The sequence below is a fragment of the Netta rufina genome (genome assembly GCF_964035555.1).
Source record: "Netta rufina genome assembly, chromosome: 28".
Taxonomy (NCBI): Eukaryota; Metazoa; Chordata; class Aves; order Anseriformes; family Anatidae; genus Netta; species Netta rufina.
The window spans coordinates 4,139,884-4,154,433 of record NC_140152.1 but is presented as its reverse complement, the minus strand read 5'-3'; the positions used below and the strand labels follow the sequence as shown (position 1 = coordinate 4,154,433).

The 14,550-nt window shown below is 69.7% G+C and overlaps 1 protein-coding gene across 4 annotated transcripts; it reads left to right on the top strand.

The window, feature by feature from the left end:
• The first annotated feature begins 852 nt into the window (after nucleotides 1-852).
• Nucleotides 853-11,281, top strand: PDE4C (phosphodiesterase 4C). 4 transcript variants are annotated; one of them, XM_084302627.1, is made up of 16 exons: nucleotides 853-916; nucleotides 1,467-1,675; nucleotides 5,822-6,010; nucleotides 6,093-6,129; nucleotides 6,261-6,334; nucleotides 6,480-6,529; nucleotides 7,062-7,174; nucleotides 7,288-7,381; nucleotides 8,316-8,494; nucleotides 8,587-8,685; nucleotides 8,776-8,940; nucleotides 9,023-9,122; nucleotides 9,219-9,373; nucleotides 9,475-9,597; nucleotides 9,767-9,949; nucleotides 10,025-11,281. In XM_084302627.1, the coding sequence occupies exons 1-16, from the start codon at nucleotides 875-877 to the stop codon at nucleotides 10,532-10,534; spliced, it is 2,322 nt and encodes a 773-aa protein (XP_084158753.1). In that variant the 5' UTR covers nucleotides 853-874; the 3' UTR covers nucleotides 10,535-11,281. The 4 variants fall into 4 exon arrangements, with proteins under 4 accessions (XP_084158753.1, XP_084158754.1, XP_084158755.1 ...); XM_084302628.1 differs by lacking the exons at nucleotides 853-916; nucleotides 1,467-1,675 and adding exons at nucleotides 2,313-2,923; nucleotides 3,917-3,979; XM_084302629.1 differs by lacking the exons at nucleotides 853-916; nucleotides 1,467-1,675 and adding an exon at nucleotides 2,314-2,923.
• Nucleotides 11,282-14,550: the final 3,269 nt, after the last annotated feature.

Genomic DNA, 14,550 nt, shown 5'->3' with positions numbered 1-14,550 from the left:
TGAATAAAGAAGCTGCTGCCTTGACTCTGCTTCCCCGTCTGCCCTGCGCTCTGCACCCCACGGGTGCCAAATCCCCGGGGGGGTGCCCGGAAAATTTCGGGGGTCCTTTGCACCAGGCTGGGCTGAAAGACCCGGGCCAGGGGGGTGTGGGGTGGGGGAGCTCAGGGCGCTGGGGGCCGCGCAGCCCCCCCCGGAGAGGGTGGGATGGGAGGGAGGGAGCGAGCGGCCAGGCACGCACGCCGCCTTCCTTCTGCTCCGCTGCACTCGGCGGGGGCCGTGGCGCGCTCCGGTAAGGGGCTGTGGGGTGGGGGGGCGTGGGGGGGGCACAGGGTTTTGGGGGAGGGGGACACACAAGGGACCCTGCAATAGGGGAGGGGGCAGCACCCCCAAAATGGGGCTGGGCAGGGTGGGGGGGCACAGCCATGGGAAAGAGGGGAGGGAATGGGGAGGGGGGGTGCAGGTGGCACCCGTCGGGGAGCTTTTGGGGGCGGTGGGTGCCGGTGGGTGGGGGGGGGGGCGTTGATCATTAACGTGGTGCTGGAGGATGGGGGGGGGTCGTGGCCCTGTGGATGCTCCAGGCTGGGGGGTTAGGAGGGGCGCGGCCACCCCCGTGTCCTCAGGGCCTTTGTCCCCTCGGGTGGCCCCGTGCTCCCTCCCCGGGGACACCGGAGCTGGGGGGCAGCCAGGGACCGGCGGGGGGCGGCGGGGGGGGGCTGAAACCCGAGGCGCGGAGGCTGAGCCCCATCAATCACGGGCACCACGCAAATTGTGAGCGGCACCGGGGGGGGGGCACCCCACGTCCCGGTGCTGCCGGAGCCCACCCCCAGGCTCAGCTTTCCCCCCCCCAAACCCCAAAAAACCCCCCCCAGGGACGATGCGACGGAGCCGGACGGCGCTGCCCTTCCTGGGCACCGAGGTGAGAGCGGGGCCGGTACCGGGCACGGGGAGGGGAGGGGGGGGGGGGGCACCGGGATCGGTTTTTGGGGGATTGGGGGGGGGAGATGTGCCCCCCCCCCCCACGGTGGGAGAGTCCCAGAGCCTGGCCCCCCGGGGTGGCAATAACCGGGCTGGCGGCGCTCGGCGGGAGTTAATTAGCCCCGTAATGGGCGGTTAATTATTATTCGCCCCTGCGTAATTACGCACCGGCTCCGGGGGATTTTCCAGAGGGATCCCGGTGTGGGGGGGGGGGGCGGTGAGGGGGTGTCCCTGGGGCTCCGTGTGCCCCCCCCCCTTTGTGCACCGGAGCCCGGTGAAGGCGGAGGAGGGGGGGGGGGTCCGGGAACCCCCCCCCCGCCCCAACCCCAATTTGGGGTCCCGGTGCCGCGGATGGGGGGAGGGAACCGGGCACCGGGGGCACAGCACCACGGAGAGTTCCCCCGGTACCGGAGGTTTTGGGGAACGGGGGGGGGGGGGGGCACCCCTCACCTCCCCCCTTCCCCCCCATCCCCATCCCGGTGTCCCCGCAGCGCTGTCGCGACACCGCCGAGGCCGCCCCGTCGGGACCGGGACCGGGACCGGGGCCGGGACCGGTGTCGGGCGCCGTTCGCCGCCGGTTCTCCGGGACCCCGCTGCTGCCTCCTCTGGGCTGCCGGGGGGCAGAGCCCGAGCCCCCCCGCGTGGTGTTCACCATCGAGGAGAGCGGCCCCAGCAGCGGGGACGAGGCCGAGCCCCCCCGGTAAGAGCGCGGCGAGAGGCGGCTCCGGTACCGGGGGGTGGCCGAGCCTCGGCTCCGCGCCCCCAGAGGGACCGGGGAGGTAACGGGGGGGGTGTGGGGGGGGTACCGGGCACCGGGGATGGCCGGGGGGGGGTCGCGGTGCCGGTGGTTTCAGCACCGGGCAGCAGCGGACAGCGGCCCCCGGGGCACCGGGGCGGGCACCGGGCAGCACCGGGGCTGTGTCCCCGTCCCTCCCGGGGTGTGTGTGTGGGGGGGGGGGACAGGAGGCTGGGAACGGCCCCGGGGATGTGGCCCTGTCCCCGCCACCTCCATCCCCATCCCCGTGACCCTGTCCCCACCACCTCCAGCCAGGCCACCCTGTCCCCGTCCCTGTCCCAACATCCCCGTGACCCCATTCCTGTCCCCATCCCCTCATCCCCACCCCTGTGACCCCATTCCCATCCCCATCCCCCTGTACCCACCACCTCCATCCCCATCCCTGTGACCCTATTCCCATCCCAGTCCCCCCATCCCCATCCCCATGACCCCATTCCTGTCCCCCCATCCCCACCACCTCCATCCCTGTCCCTCCATCCCCATCCCTGTGACCCCTGTCCCCGTCCCCCCATCCCCACCCCCATGACCCCATTCCCATCCCCCCCCGCCCCCATCCCCTGTCCCCAAACCCGCTGCCACCCAGCACCAGGCCCTGCCCGGAGGTGACCTCGGTCCCTCCTTGGCACGGCTGCGGGGTTATTTTTGGGCCATTCCCTCCCCCTCCCGCCCTGCCTGTCCCAAAGCCTGGCTTTGAGGGGACGCAGCACGGGGCTGTCCCAGCCAAGGGACCTGGCTCCAAACCCGGCCACTCCGTGCCCCGGCTCCCGTGTCACCTGCTGTCCACCCCCCCTGCACGGACACGTGTCCCTGCTGGGGACAGCCGCAACCCCGCAGGGGACAGGGACTGGCTGTCCTGGGGACAGGGACTGGCTGTCCTGCGGCCGCTCCTGCCCAGCCCTGGCTGTCCCACGGGCTCCTGGCTGCCAGGCGGGGACAGCTCTGTCCCCACCCCGACGTGTCCCCCCCTGCTACCCTTTGCGCCCCGATGGCACAACACCCTCCCGATGTCCCCGTGCTGCGAGGCGGCGGGTCCCCAACACCGGGACCCCCACCCGATGGTCTCGGGGCTCCCGGGGGTGCCACCGTGCTGGGGGGGCCCTGCTTGAGTCCCTGCCAGCCGCGGGATATTTTTGCCTCCGCCGGGGACAGCAGGTATCCGGCTGCGTCAGCGGGGCCGCGGGGTCGGGCTGGCGGGCACCCGGCTCCCACGGCCAGCCCGGGGCGACACGGGGCAGCCCTGGGGGGTCCCAGCCCGCTCCATGTCCCCAAACCGGGCAGCCAGGAGGGGCTGGGGGACACGGAGGGGGACGTGGGGGCAGGTTTGGTTCCTCGGTGGCACCGTGGTGCGGCCACACGGTGCGTCCAGGTGGAGCCACGTCCCTTGGGGACATGGTGACATGCCCGTGCTGTGCGCCTGGGGTGCCTGGGGGTTGCTTTTGGCCCTCGGTGGCCCCTCCACGGGTTTGGGATCCTTGAGGCTGAGCCGTGCGGCTCGATGGCACCACGGCAAGGCCACCACAGCCACCCGGGCTGCTCCAGGCTCAGCCGTGCCCCTCGGTGTCACTGTGCCACTCGGTGGCACCGCGCCGTGTCCTCGCCTCACACCCACCTTCCTCCAGGCTCAGCCGAGCCCCTCGGCGACCTCCCCCCGTGGCCGTGGCGCTCGCGGCGTTGCCGCACGTGGCCGGGCCGAGCATCCTCACCCTAATGGCCACAGCTGCCACCACCGAGGGGACAGAGCAGCGCCCCGGGGCGCGGGGCCAAAGGGGGTGGCCACGTGCCACGCACACACGGGACGGGATTGATGGAGCCAAACGGGACGCTGTGTGTGTGTGTGTGTGGTGTGTGTGGTGTGTGTAGGGGGGGGTCTGCCCGAGCCAGACAGTTGTTTAATTTCCCAGGCGCGGGCGGGAGGGGGATGGAAACTTTCCCTGGGCCGCCAGGGTTGGGGCAGCCGCGCGTTTCCTGCTCCTCGGCGGCGGGCAGCGGGTCCCCGCCGCTCGGCTCCCCGTCCCCCCTCCGCTACTTCTGCGCCCATGGGGACGGAGCCCGGAGCGCCCTGAGCGGGGCCATGCTGCCCTCCCCGGGGGCTTCGCCCGTGGGGTCCCCCCGGGGGTCCCCCCGCAATTCCCCCGTGCTCTTCAGGAAGCTGCTGGTGAACCAGAGCATCCGCCTGCAGCGGCGCTTCACCGTGGCGCATCCCCTCTGGTAAGGGGGGGGGGGGGTAAAGACCCCAAACCCCGGCCATGGGGTCCCTGGGGGGGGTGGGAGGAGGCGGTGGGTTGTAGGGACGGGGTCAGCGGGGATTTCCCCAAATTCTCTGTGTTGTGTCCCCTCTGTCTGTGTGTCTGGGGGGGCGTGGGGCTGACCCCCCCCCCCGTGCCCATGGGGATAAGCGGGGCAGGGGGGGGCGATGCTGGCTGAGCACGGGCACGCTCGTTGCACCGATGGGGGGGGGGCTTTGTGCTGCAGCAGTAGCCCCGTGTCCCAAATGAGGGGGTTGGGGGGGGGCTTTTTTTTTTGGCACAGCAAATGGGGAAGGCGGCAGCGACCCCCAGCAGGGCCACGCAGCCCCCGTGTGGGCACCCCTGGGTGCTGGGGCGCCGTGGGGGATCAGCGGCTCCCTCCTCAGTGGCAATAGCAGCTATTTATAGCGGCCCCCCCCCAGCTCCCCCCCCCCCTGCTCGGCATGGAAAGTATTTCTGAATTCGGCACCAGCCAGCCCTCCTGGGGCCGCCGTCCCGGCCGTGCCCCCCGGCCCCGCTCCCCCCCCCATGGGGCACGGCCACCGCTGGGGACCCCCTGTGCGTGCGTGCGTCCCCCCCGTGTCCCCCCTCCAATCCTCCCGGTGACGCCGTGCCCGGGGTCGGGGCTGTCCCCTGGGGTGACAGCGGGGTCGGAGGTGGCCAGAGAGCGGGGAGGGGGGGGGAACAAACCCACAATTCACGCGCGGGGCTGGAGGAGCCACAATGGGGCTTTGTGTCCCCGGTACCATCGGGGACGCGAGGCAGAGGCAGGCCGAGGGGCTGCGGGAGGGCTGGACGCGGCGCCGGGCGCAGTGGGGCCGGGGGAATGCAGCCGGGGAGCCGCTGCCCCGTCCCGGAGGCACTCCTGCATCGGGTAGGTCCCATGGGGGTGACAGGGATGGGGACAGGGATGGGGACGCGTGGCCGTGGTGGCTCGTCCCTGTCCCCATCCCCATCACGGTGGTGGCTCCGGGAGGGGACAGGCGCTGGGTGGCCCTTGGTTTGTCCCCCGTGCGCAGCCTTTCCCATGACCCCGGGGCCAGCGGGGGTGGCAGCTGCTGAGGGGACACCGCAGGGACACCGCCTCTGTCCCCGTGTCCCCCCCCCGTCCCCTCTGCTTTGAGCCCCGGGGTGCGCACGGCTGCGGGGGTGGCTCTGCCCTGGGTGGCACCTGGCCACCACCAGCGCGTCCCCAAGGACCAGAGCTTGGCTCCCTTGGTGGTTTCTGTCCTTCGATGTCCCCTGGCTCGGCGCCCGGCCGTGTCACTGTCCCCCATGGGACGCGGCTCCCCGAGCAGAGGCTGGCCGAGGCTTTCGAGGACTCGCAGCGGTTGGGGATCGTGGCACTGGGGACACGGGGAGTGACCCGGCCCTCCCCGGGCTCTCTGGAGCCAGGAGCCCCGTGGGGAGAGCTGGGGCCTCTGTCCCAGCCCGGTGACAAGGGACAACCCGCCTGGACCCCGCTGTGCCACCCGGCAGCTCCACAAGCACCAAATTTTAGGGCGAAGGGACCAGGCTGCGGGGTGACCCAGGGGACAGAGAGCCTGGCAAGCCCGGTGCCACGTCCCAAAGCTCCCATTGTCTGCAGCTGGGCTGGGGGACAACCATTGTCCTCGGCTGGTGGCAGCGCTGGGGACGTGCCCCGCCGTTTGCCGTGGGGTTCGGGGGGGTCGCTGCCCTCCGCGGGGTGTCCCCTCGGTGTCCCCGTGTCCGAGGGGGGGCGGCAGCGGTGTCCCCAGCGCCTCCCAGCCGAGGTGTTGAGGCCACCCGCTCTGTGCCAGCTTTGTCCCTTGTCCCCTCGCAGCTTCGACCTGGAGAATGGCCTCCCGGGGAGGGGCGCGCTGGACCCCCAGGCCAGCCCGGGCGCGGGGCTGGTGCTGCAGGGCACCTTCAGCCACGGCCAGCGCCGCGAGTCCTTCCTCTACCGCTCCGACAGCGACTACGACCTGTCCCCCAAGGCCATGTCCCGCAACTCCTCCATCGCCAGCGACCTGTGAGTCCCCCCCAGGACCCCCCCAGGTCTCCCCATCCCTCTCTTCCCCCCCCCATTTCATGCGCCCCTTTGCTCCCCGCAGGCACGGCGAGGACATGATCGTCACGCCGTTCGCCCAGGTACGGCCCTGTGGCGAGGAGGGGGCACGTCCCCATGTCCCCAGCACGCAGGAGGGGACACAGGGAGGGGGGGTGGGGGGGTTACAGCCTGTCCCCAGCCCCCCCTCTCTGTCCCCTCTGTCCCCCCCTAGGTCCTGGCCAGCCTCCGCACCATCCGCAGCAACTTCGCCGTGCTGATGCACCTCCAGGACCGCGCCGGCACCAAGTGAGCGGGGTGAGGGGTTGGGGAGGGCGATGGGGGGGTCACAGCTCATAGTAGGGGGGGGGACAGCTCGAGGCAGGGGGCACAGCTCGTGGCGGGGGGGCACATTTTGTGGCATCCCGGCCTCTCAGCCCCGTGCGTTTCGCAGGCGAGCCTCCAGCAGCAGCCTCCCCTCCGCCAGCAAGGCCAGCCTCTCCGGTGAGTGCCCCCCCCGACGGGAACATAAGGGGATGTTTTTAGGGTCGGCTGGCTGTCCCCGCACCCGGGGACGGGGCGTGCCGGCACCCACGGTGTCCCCAGCAGCGGGGGCAGAGCGGTGGCTTTGCCCTTTGGGATCCATGTCGGGTTTTCAGCGGCTCCTGCTGCCCGTCCGCCCTTGGTGCGGTGGCGGCGGTGGAAAGGCTGCGCTTGACGTCAAACCTCCCCTGAAGAAAAAAAACCCCGGGCGGCGAGCGCAGCAGGGCCCCGCAGGAACCCCGGGCCGGGCGTCACCTCGAGGTGACGTGTGTGTCCCCCCCCCCCCTCCCCAGACACCACCACCACGGGGACGATGTGGCCACCGCGGCCACCACGAGCCCAGCCGCACCGGGATGCTCAGCGCCGGGTCACCCTGGGGTCCCGGGGGGAGTGGGAAGGGGACACCCGTGAGCACCCCGGGGTGGGGACGGGGAGGTCGGGCCCCCCCGTGCGTCCCCGTGCCTGGAGGCGATGCGGTGGCTGCCCCCGGCAGAGGATGCCCAGCAGAAACTCTCGCTGGAGACCCTGGAGGAGCTGGACTGGTGCCTGGACCAGCTGGAGACGCTGCAGACCAGGCACTCGGTCAGCGAGATGGCCTCCAACAAGGTAAGGAAACCCCCCCCGGGGTGAGAAAAAAGCCCCCCCAGCCTCGGGGGGGGGGGTGTTGGGGACGTGTGGCCCCCCCCAACCCGTGGCTGAGCCCCTGCCACCCCTCGCAGTTTAAGCGGATGCTGAACCGGGAGCTGTCGCAGCTCTCGGAGACCAGCCGCTCGGGGAACCAGGTCTCCGAGTACATCTCCAGCACCTTCCTGGGTGAGTTCCCCCCCCCCCAGAGGGGGTGTCAGGGCCGTCCATGCCCCCCCCCAACCCAACTCTGCAGCTCTGGGGTCTGCGGGGAGCCGGGCACCTCGGCGCGGTGACCTGTGGGGCTGCGTGTCTGTGGGGACAGTGCTGGAGGCTGGTTTGGGGCAAAAAAAGGGAATATTGATATAGGGGAGCGAGGGGGGGGGGGCTTTTCCAGGTGTCTTCATGGGGGTGTCACAGCTGTCTTGCTGGCTGTGAGTGCTGGGGCGCACTGGTACAGACTGGTGCAAGCTGGTGCACACTGGTACATGCTGGTGCATGCTGGTGCAGACTGGTGCACACTGGTTCACACTGGTCTGGTGCATGCTGGTGCACGCTGGTGGAGACTGGTGCATGCTGGTGGAGACTGGTGCACACTGGTCTGGTGCACACTGGTGCCTACTGGTGCACACGGGTGCACACTGGTCTGGTTCAGACTGGTGCACACTGGTGCGTATTGGTTCATGCTGGTGCAGACTGGTGCACACTGGCCCACACTGGTCTGGTGCAGATTGGTGCCTACTGGTGCAGACTGGTGCGTGCTGGTGCAGACTGGTGCAGACTGGAGCCTGCTGGTGCAGAGTGGTGCATGTTGGTGCATGCTGGTGCACACTGGTGCATGCTGGTGCATACTGGTCTGGTTCAGACTGGTGCATGCTGGTGCATGCTGGTGCAGACTGGTGCAAGGGCAGGCGGCCTGCCCAGGGCTCCCCCTGCACGGGGGGAACCCCGGGGGGGCCCAGACCCCGCTGCAGACGGGTGGGGGAAGCTCTCGGCATCCCCCCGTGCGCCCCCCCCGTTGCCATGGCACCGCGGTGCTCTCCGTGCCGGCTGACGTCAATTGGGGGGGGGGGAGATCCAAGGGGATCCTCCCCGCGCTCACCGCCCCCCCCCCGCCCCCCAGACAAGCAGCACGAGGTGGAGATCCCCTCGGCGCTGCCCAAGGACAAGGAGAAGGAGCGGAAGAAGCGCCCCATGTCGCAGATCAGCGGCGTCAGGAAGCTGACGCACGGCTCCAGCCTCGCCGCCGCCGGCATCCCTCGCTTCGGGGTGCGCACGGACCACGAGGGGCTGCTGGCCAAGGTGAGGGGGGGTCCCGATCCCATCGCGGGGTCCCCGACACCGGTTCCTAAAACCCTTCCTTGTCCTTCTGATCCTCCCCGCCCCACACCCAGGAGCTGGAGGACACCAACAAGTGGGGTCTGGACGTCTTCAAAGTGGCCGAGTATTCGGGCAACCGCCCGCTGACGGTCATCATGTACAGCATCTTCCAGGTGAGCCCCCTCGGGGAGGGGGGTGCTGTCCCCGGTCCCCGTCCCCGTATCCCAAACGGGGTCCCAGCCACCCTCCCGCCTTCCCCGCAGGAGCGCGACCTGATGAAGACTTTCCGCATCCCCGCCGACACCTTCATCACCTACATGCTGACGCTGGAGGACCACTACCACGCCGACGTGGCTTACCACAACAACATCCACGCTGCCGACGTGGCCCAGTCCACCCACGTCCTCCTCTCCACGCCGGCGCTGGAGGTGAGCCCCGGTCCCTACGGGTCACCGAGTGCCCTCACCGGGGCCGTAACCCACCTACACCGCCTTTTTTCCCCGTCCCCAGGCCGTCTTCACGGACCTGGAGATCATGGCTGCTATCTTCGCCAGCGCCATCCACGACGTCGACCACCCCGGGGTCTCCAACCAGTTCCTCATCAACACCAGTGAGCCAGGAGGCCCGGAGGGGGGCGAGGGTTGAGGGAGGAGGGGGTATAGGGGACCCCGGTGTCCGCCCCGGGGTGAGCGGTGCCATCTCGCAGACTCGGAGCTGGCGCTGATGTACAACGACGCCTCGGTGCTGGAGAACCACCACTTGGCCGTGGGCTTCAAGCTGCTCCAGGAGGAGAACTGCGACATCTTCCAGAACCTGAGCAAGAAGCAGAGGCAGTCGCTGCGGAAAATGGCCATCGACATGGTAACGGGGGGTGGTTCGGAGCACCCCGGGGTGTGCTGGGTTTTGGGGGGGGCTTGGTGGCGGGGTGAGGCTGAGCCGCGTGTCCTGCTCGCCCTGCCCAGGTGCTGGCCACGGATATGTCCAAGCACATGAACCTGCTGGCGGATCTGAAGACCATGGTGGAGACCAAGAAGGTGACCAGCCTGGGGGTGCTGCTGCTGGATAACTACTCCGACCGCATCCAGGTTGGGCTCGGGGACGCGGGCGGGGAAATATTTCTGCAGCCCGTGCCATCGGGACGCCCTCTTGGGTGCCACCACCGAGGGGGGCACCCAGGACAAGGCGCCCCAGGACCTGTGACGGTGGCCCTGGGGGACGAGGGACGTCGGGGCGAGCGCTGCGGTGGCCGTGCAGGTGCTGCAGAACATGGTGCACTGCGCCGACCTCAGCAACCCCACCAAGCCCCTGGAGCTGTACCGGCAGTGGACCGACCGCATCATGGAGGAGTTCTTCCGCCAGGGCGACCGCGAGAGGGAGAAGGGGATGGAGATCAGCCCCATGTGCGACAAGCACACCGCCTCCGTGGAGAAATCCCAGGTGGGGGTGGGCACGGCATGGGGACGAGGGGGTCCGCGGGGCCGTGGTGGGTGCTGAGCTCTTGCCTGCCCGCAGGTGGGCTTCATCGACTTCATCGCCCACCCGCTGTGGGAGACCTGGGCCGACCTGGTGCACCCCGACGCCCAGGAGATCCTGGACACGCTGGAGGACAACCGGGAGTGGTACCAGAGCATGATCCCGCGCAGCCCGTCCCCACCTCCCGAGGGTCCTGGGGTGCCCCCCGCCGCCACCGACAAGTTCCAGTTCGAGATGACGCTGGAGGAGGAGGAGGGCGAGACGGACACGGAGCCCGAGGGGCCCGAGAGCCCCTTGGAGGAGGACAACAGCGGCTCCAAGACGCCGGCCACGGATGACTCGGAGTCGGCCGACACCGAGCGCCTCTCACCCGGCTCCGGGGACCGGGACTTGCCCCGGGGTGGGTGCCCCGGGGACGTGGACAACCGGCGGGCGGTGGAGGGGACGCTGACGAAGGACGGTGGCAGCTCAGCGCCAGGCTCCGAGGGCGGCCAGGAGCTGTGCCTGGACACGGAGGGCAATGTCACATTCCTGCCCCTGGGCACGTAGCGGCCCCAGCCAGCAGGTCCCGTCGATGCCGCAGGGATGTGGGACATGGCGTTGCCCCAGCGAGTGCCACCGGCACCCCAGGCTCCTGGCATCGCCACCGCTGGGACCGGGGTGGCCGTCGGGACAAGGAGGGACCTGAGGAATGTCCCCGCACGGCAGCTGGGCAGGTACCGATGGGCACAAGGACACCGCGGCTCGTTCCCTCCCGACTGTCCCCTGCTCCCACCCAGCGTCCCGACCTCCAGGTGCCGGGCAAGGTCCCTCATCGCCTGCAAACGGGTCCTGGGGACGCTTTGCCCCTGCCCTGTCCCAGCCCTGGGCACTCTGTGGCTCCCCAGGGAGATGTCCCCCGTTGCCAAAAGCCCTTGGGTGTGCGGGTGGCTCCTCACAGAGCGGCTGGCACGAGGCACCGCGGTGTCAGGGCACCAGGGCACGACACCGGCTGCTTGGGCACGAGTCAGGGGGTTTATTTATTTGGGGATGGGGGGGGGGGTCACTTTTTAAAGCCTTTTGTAGCTCACTTTTTAATACCAGCCTCACCTAGGCGCACTCACACGCGTTTCCGTGGCAGAAGCTGCCCTGACTGTGACCAGCACCCAAAATGCTGCATTTTAAACTTTTGCACTTTGGGCCCCGCCGGGCGCCGCAACCCCGCGCGTCTCCGCAGGGACCCGGGGAGGCCCCCGGGGTCGTTTCGGTTTCTTCCTTCACCCTCCAGATATTAAACCTGGTTTGTTCCCCCTCTAAGAGCGATGCTTCTGATCTTTTATCGCTGTGCTTCCACGGGCCGGGTGCTCGGTGCCGTGGGTGCTGTGGCCGGGCAGCACCCTGGGGCCTCCATCCCCGGGGAACCCGGCGTGCTTGGTGGCCCCATTGCCTGCCGAGGCCCCGGGGAGGGCCCTGCTCCTTGTGTTTGAACAAAAGCGAGCTCCTCCCTGGAAATGTCGATCCGTCACTGGCAAACACAACCGGCTAAGGTAAATATTTAATCGCCGGCTTGGCGCGGCGCGGAGCCTGTTCCCTGCTCTTCCGCATTGCTCCCCAGGGTGATTTATCTGCAAACACGTCCCCCGACCCGCGGCACTGCCCTGCTGCGTGGGGCCCTGCCAGCCCCCACCCCGCACCCCAGGGCAGCAAGGGGGGGTCCCCAATACCCCCCTGCACCCCAAATTCCCCCTTTGATGAGAAGGGAACCTCAGGTTTCTGGGGCACGGCTGGGAGTGAGGGGTGCCGCGGGGGCTGGCGGGTCCCTGCTGATGGAGCGGGGCTGTGACCGTCGTAGGCCCCACAGGGACCAGGCACACCCTACAGCACCCAGCTGTATGGGAGGATGGCGGCCAAAAAAATAAACCCCTTCACTGAGGGGACGCGGTGCCATGGAGGGTGGTGGTGCTGTGGGAGCCTCCCCGCCATGGGGTGCTGCTGCCGGGCACCCAGCACCCAACTGGCTGGTGCCCTCCAGCGGCTGGCAGGCTGCTGACGGGGTGTCGGGCTCGGGCACCCCACAAGCCCCTCACACGGACATCGTGCTCCTTGGGGCTGGGTGCGGTGCCCGGCTCCGCCATCCCGCAGGCTCCTCAGGGCTGCGCTGAGGGGTGAGGGAGAGGAGGCGGCTGGGTGCCATGGCCTGGTGTGTGTTCAACTCAACGGGGTGGTGATGAGGGGCACGGGTGGTCTCGGAGGAGGCTGTGGGGTCGAGGCTGGGGTTGTGCAGCCCCGCTGGGGGCCGCGTCCCGGTGAGCCCCCGCGCCCCCGCCTCAGCCTCGCCTCATGAGGGTGAGGGAGGACGCGGGGCCGCCATGGCCGCCCACCTGCGGCCCACCTCAGGGCCTCACCTCACAGCCCACAAGGGATGGCAGCCTCGGGTATGAGGGATGGGAAACCACCCCTGGCAGCCCTCAGTCGGGGACAGGGCGCCATGTCGCGACAGGAGGGCGCTGTGACTCATTATCCTCCCCCTTTTCGATAGGGAACGACCCCTCCCACCCCCCCACCAGGTGCGCATGGTACGTCCCGCCCCCCCTCCCGCTGCGCAGCCGGAACCGCACCACCACGAACCGCGGGGGGGGGGGGGGGGGCACACACCGGGAGGGGCGGGGCGGGGGGGATGGAGGAGGGGGGGGGGGGGGGGGGAAGAGAGGGAGGAGGCGAGGGGCGTCTCCCCCCCCCTCCCTTTGGGCACGGGCCGGCTGTCAATCAGCGCCGCGCCGCGGGCCAATCAGCGGGAGCAGAGAGCCTCATTTGCATGCAGGGCCCCGCCCACCCCTTCCTCGCGCTGCTGACGTCAGCGGGGCTCTGCAAGCGGCGGGGCGGGGCGCGCGCCGCTGCTGCAGTTCTGCGGGAGGCGCGGCGCGAGCGCGGGCTGGAGGTGAGCGCGCGCCCCCCCCCCCCCATTTTTAATCCTACCCCTCCCCCCACCGCACGACCCCCCCCCCCCCCCCAACATCCCGGTTCCGTGCACCGGGGGCCGGGAGGGGCCGCCCGGGGGAATTGCACCGGGGGGGAGGGCGTTGCAACGCCAGCTGGCGGGGATTGCAACCGCAGCGGGGGGGGGGGGGGGAGCAAAAGGGGGGGGGTGTGCAAGGAGGGAGGGGGGCGTTTGCAGCAAGGGGGGGGGCGTTTGCAGCAAGGGAGGGGGGTTGCAAGGACTTGGGGGAGGTGGTAGCAAAGGGGGGGGTGTTTGCAATGAGGGGGGGGGTTGCAATGAGGGAGGGGGGGATTTGCAGCAAGGGGGGGGGTTACAAGGACTTGGGGGGGGTGTTTGCAATGGGGGGGGGGTTGCAGCAAGGGAGGGGGGGTTGCAATAAAACGGGGGGGGGTGTTTGCAATGAGGGAGGGGGGATTTGCAGCAAGGAGGGGGGGTTGCAATGAAGGAGGGGGGGGTTTGCAAGGACTTGGGGGGGGGGTTTGCAACAAGGGAGGGGGGGGGGGTTGCAATGACGGGAGGGGTGAAATGGGGGTTGCAATGAGGGAGGGGGGGGTTTGCAGCAAGGGTGGGGGTTGCAATAATGGGGGGGGAGGTGGTAGCAAGGGGGGGTGTTTGCAATGAGGGAGGGGGGGATTTGGAATGAGGGGGGGGTGTTTGCAATAAGGGGGGGGGGGTCGCAATGAGGGAGGGGGGGTTAGCAGCCGGGGGGATGGAATAGGGGGGGGGTATTTACAGCAAGGGAGGAGGATTTGCGGTGAGGGAGGGGGGTTTTGCAGCAAGGGGGGGGGGTTGCAATGAGGAGATGGGGGGGGTTGCAGCAAAGGGGGGGGTATTTGCAGCAAGGGGGGGGTTGCAATGAGGCGGGGGGGGTGGAATTGGGGGGGGATTTGTAGCAAGGGGGGGGGGCGTTGCAATGAGGGAGGGGGGGTTTGCAATGGGGAGGGGGATATTTGCAGCAAGGGGGGGGGGTTTGCACCAAGGATGGAGGAATTGCAGTGGGGGGGGGGGGATGTCTCCCAGTGCCCCCCACCATTGCAGGAGGCCGCAGTGTACGGTGGGGACCTGGGGGTGTATGGGGAGGGGCAGGGCAGTGGCGTGCCCCCCCCAGCACCCCCATATACCACCCCCCCCCCCCCCAGCACCCTCCTGCACCCCCCGCGCCCACCCCCACGCAGCACCCACCCGGTGCAGCCTGCGGGGGCACCGCCGCGGGTGCCATTTTGCAGAGGAGAAACCGCAGCAACGGCCGCGGAGCTGCGCCCCCCCCCCCCCCATGGGTGGTGGTGATGGGGGGTCAGGGGCCCCCCCTCACCACCACCACGACCCCCCCATACCCCGGGGCAGCGCGCCTGGGGCACCGTGGGACGGTGGCCTGTCCGTGCCACCGCCGGCTGATGCGGTGACGAAGCCCTAGTGCCATCGGGGGCGTTGGTTATCCCCTGGGGGGGTGTTGGTTATCCCTGGGGGGGGCATTGGTTATCCCTGGGTGGGTTTGGGTTATCCTGGAGGGTGTTGGTTATCCCCCGGGGGCGTTGGTTATCGTGGAGATGCCGATGCCACCGGGGATATTGGTAATACTGGAGGTGCC

What these genes read in the sequence shown, in the direction of transcription:
- PDE4C (XM_084302626.1), top strand. Translation starts at nt 3,576, where the DNA reads ATGGAGCCAAACGGGACGCTGTGTGTGTGTGTGTGTGGTGTGTGTGGT. An exon ending in TCCTCCATCGCCAGCGACCT is followed by an intron (nt 6,011 to 6,092) that starts GTGAGTCCCCCC and finishes TGCTCCCCGCAG; the next exon opens with GCACGGCGAGGACATGATCG. An exon ending in CCTCCGTGGAGAAATCCCAG is followed by an intron (nt 9,950 to 10,024) that starts GTGGGGGTGGGC and finishes GCCTGCCCGCAG; the next exon opens with GTGGGCTTCATCGACTTCAT.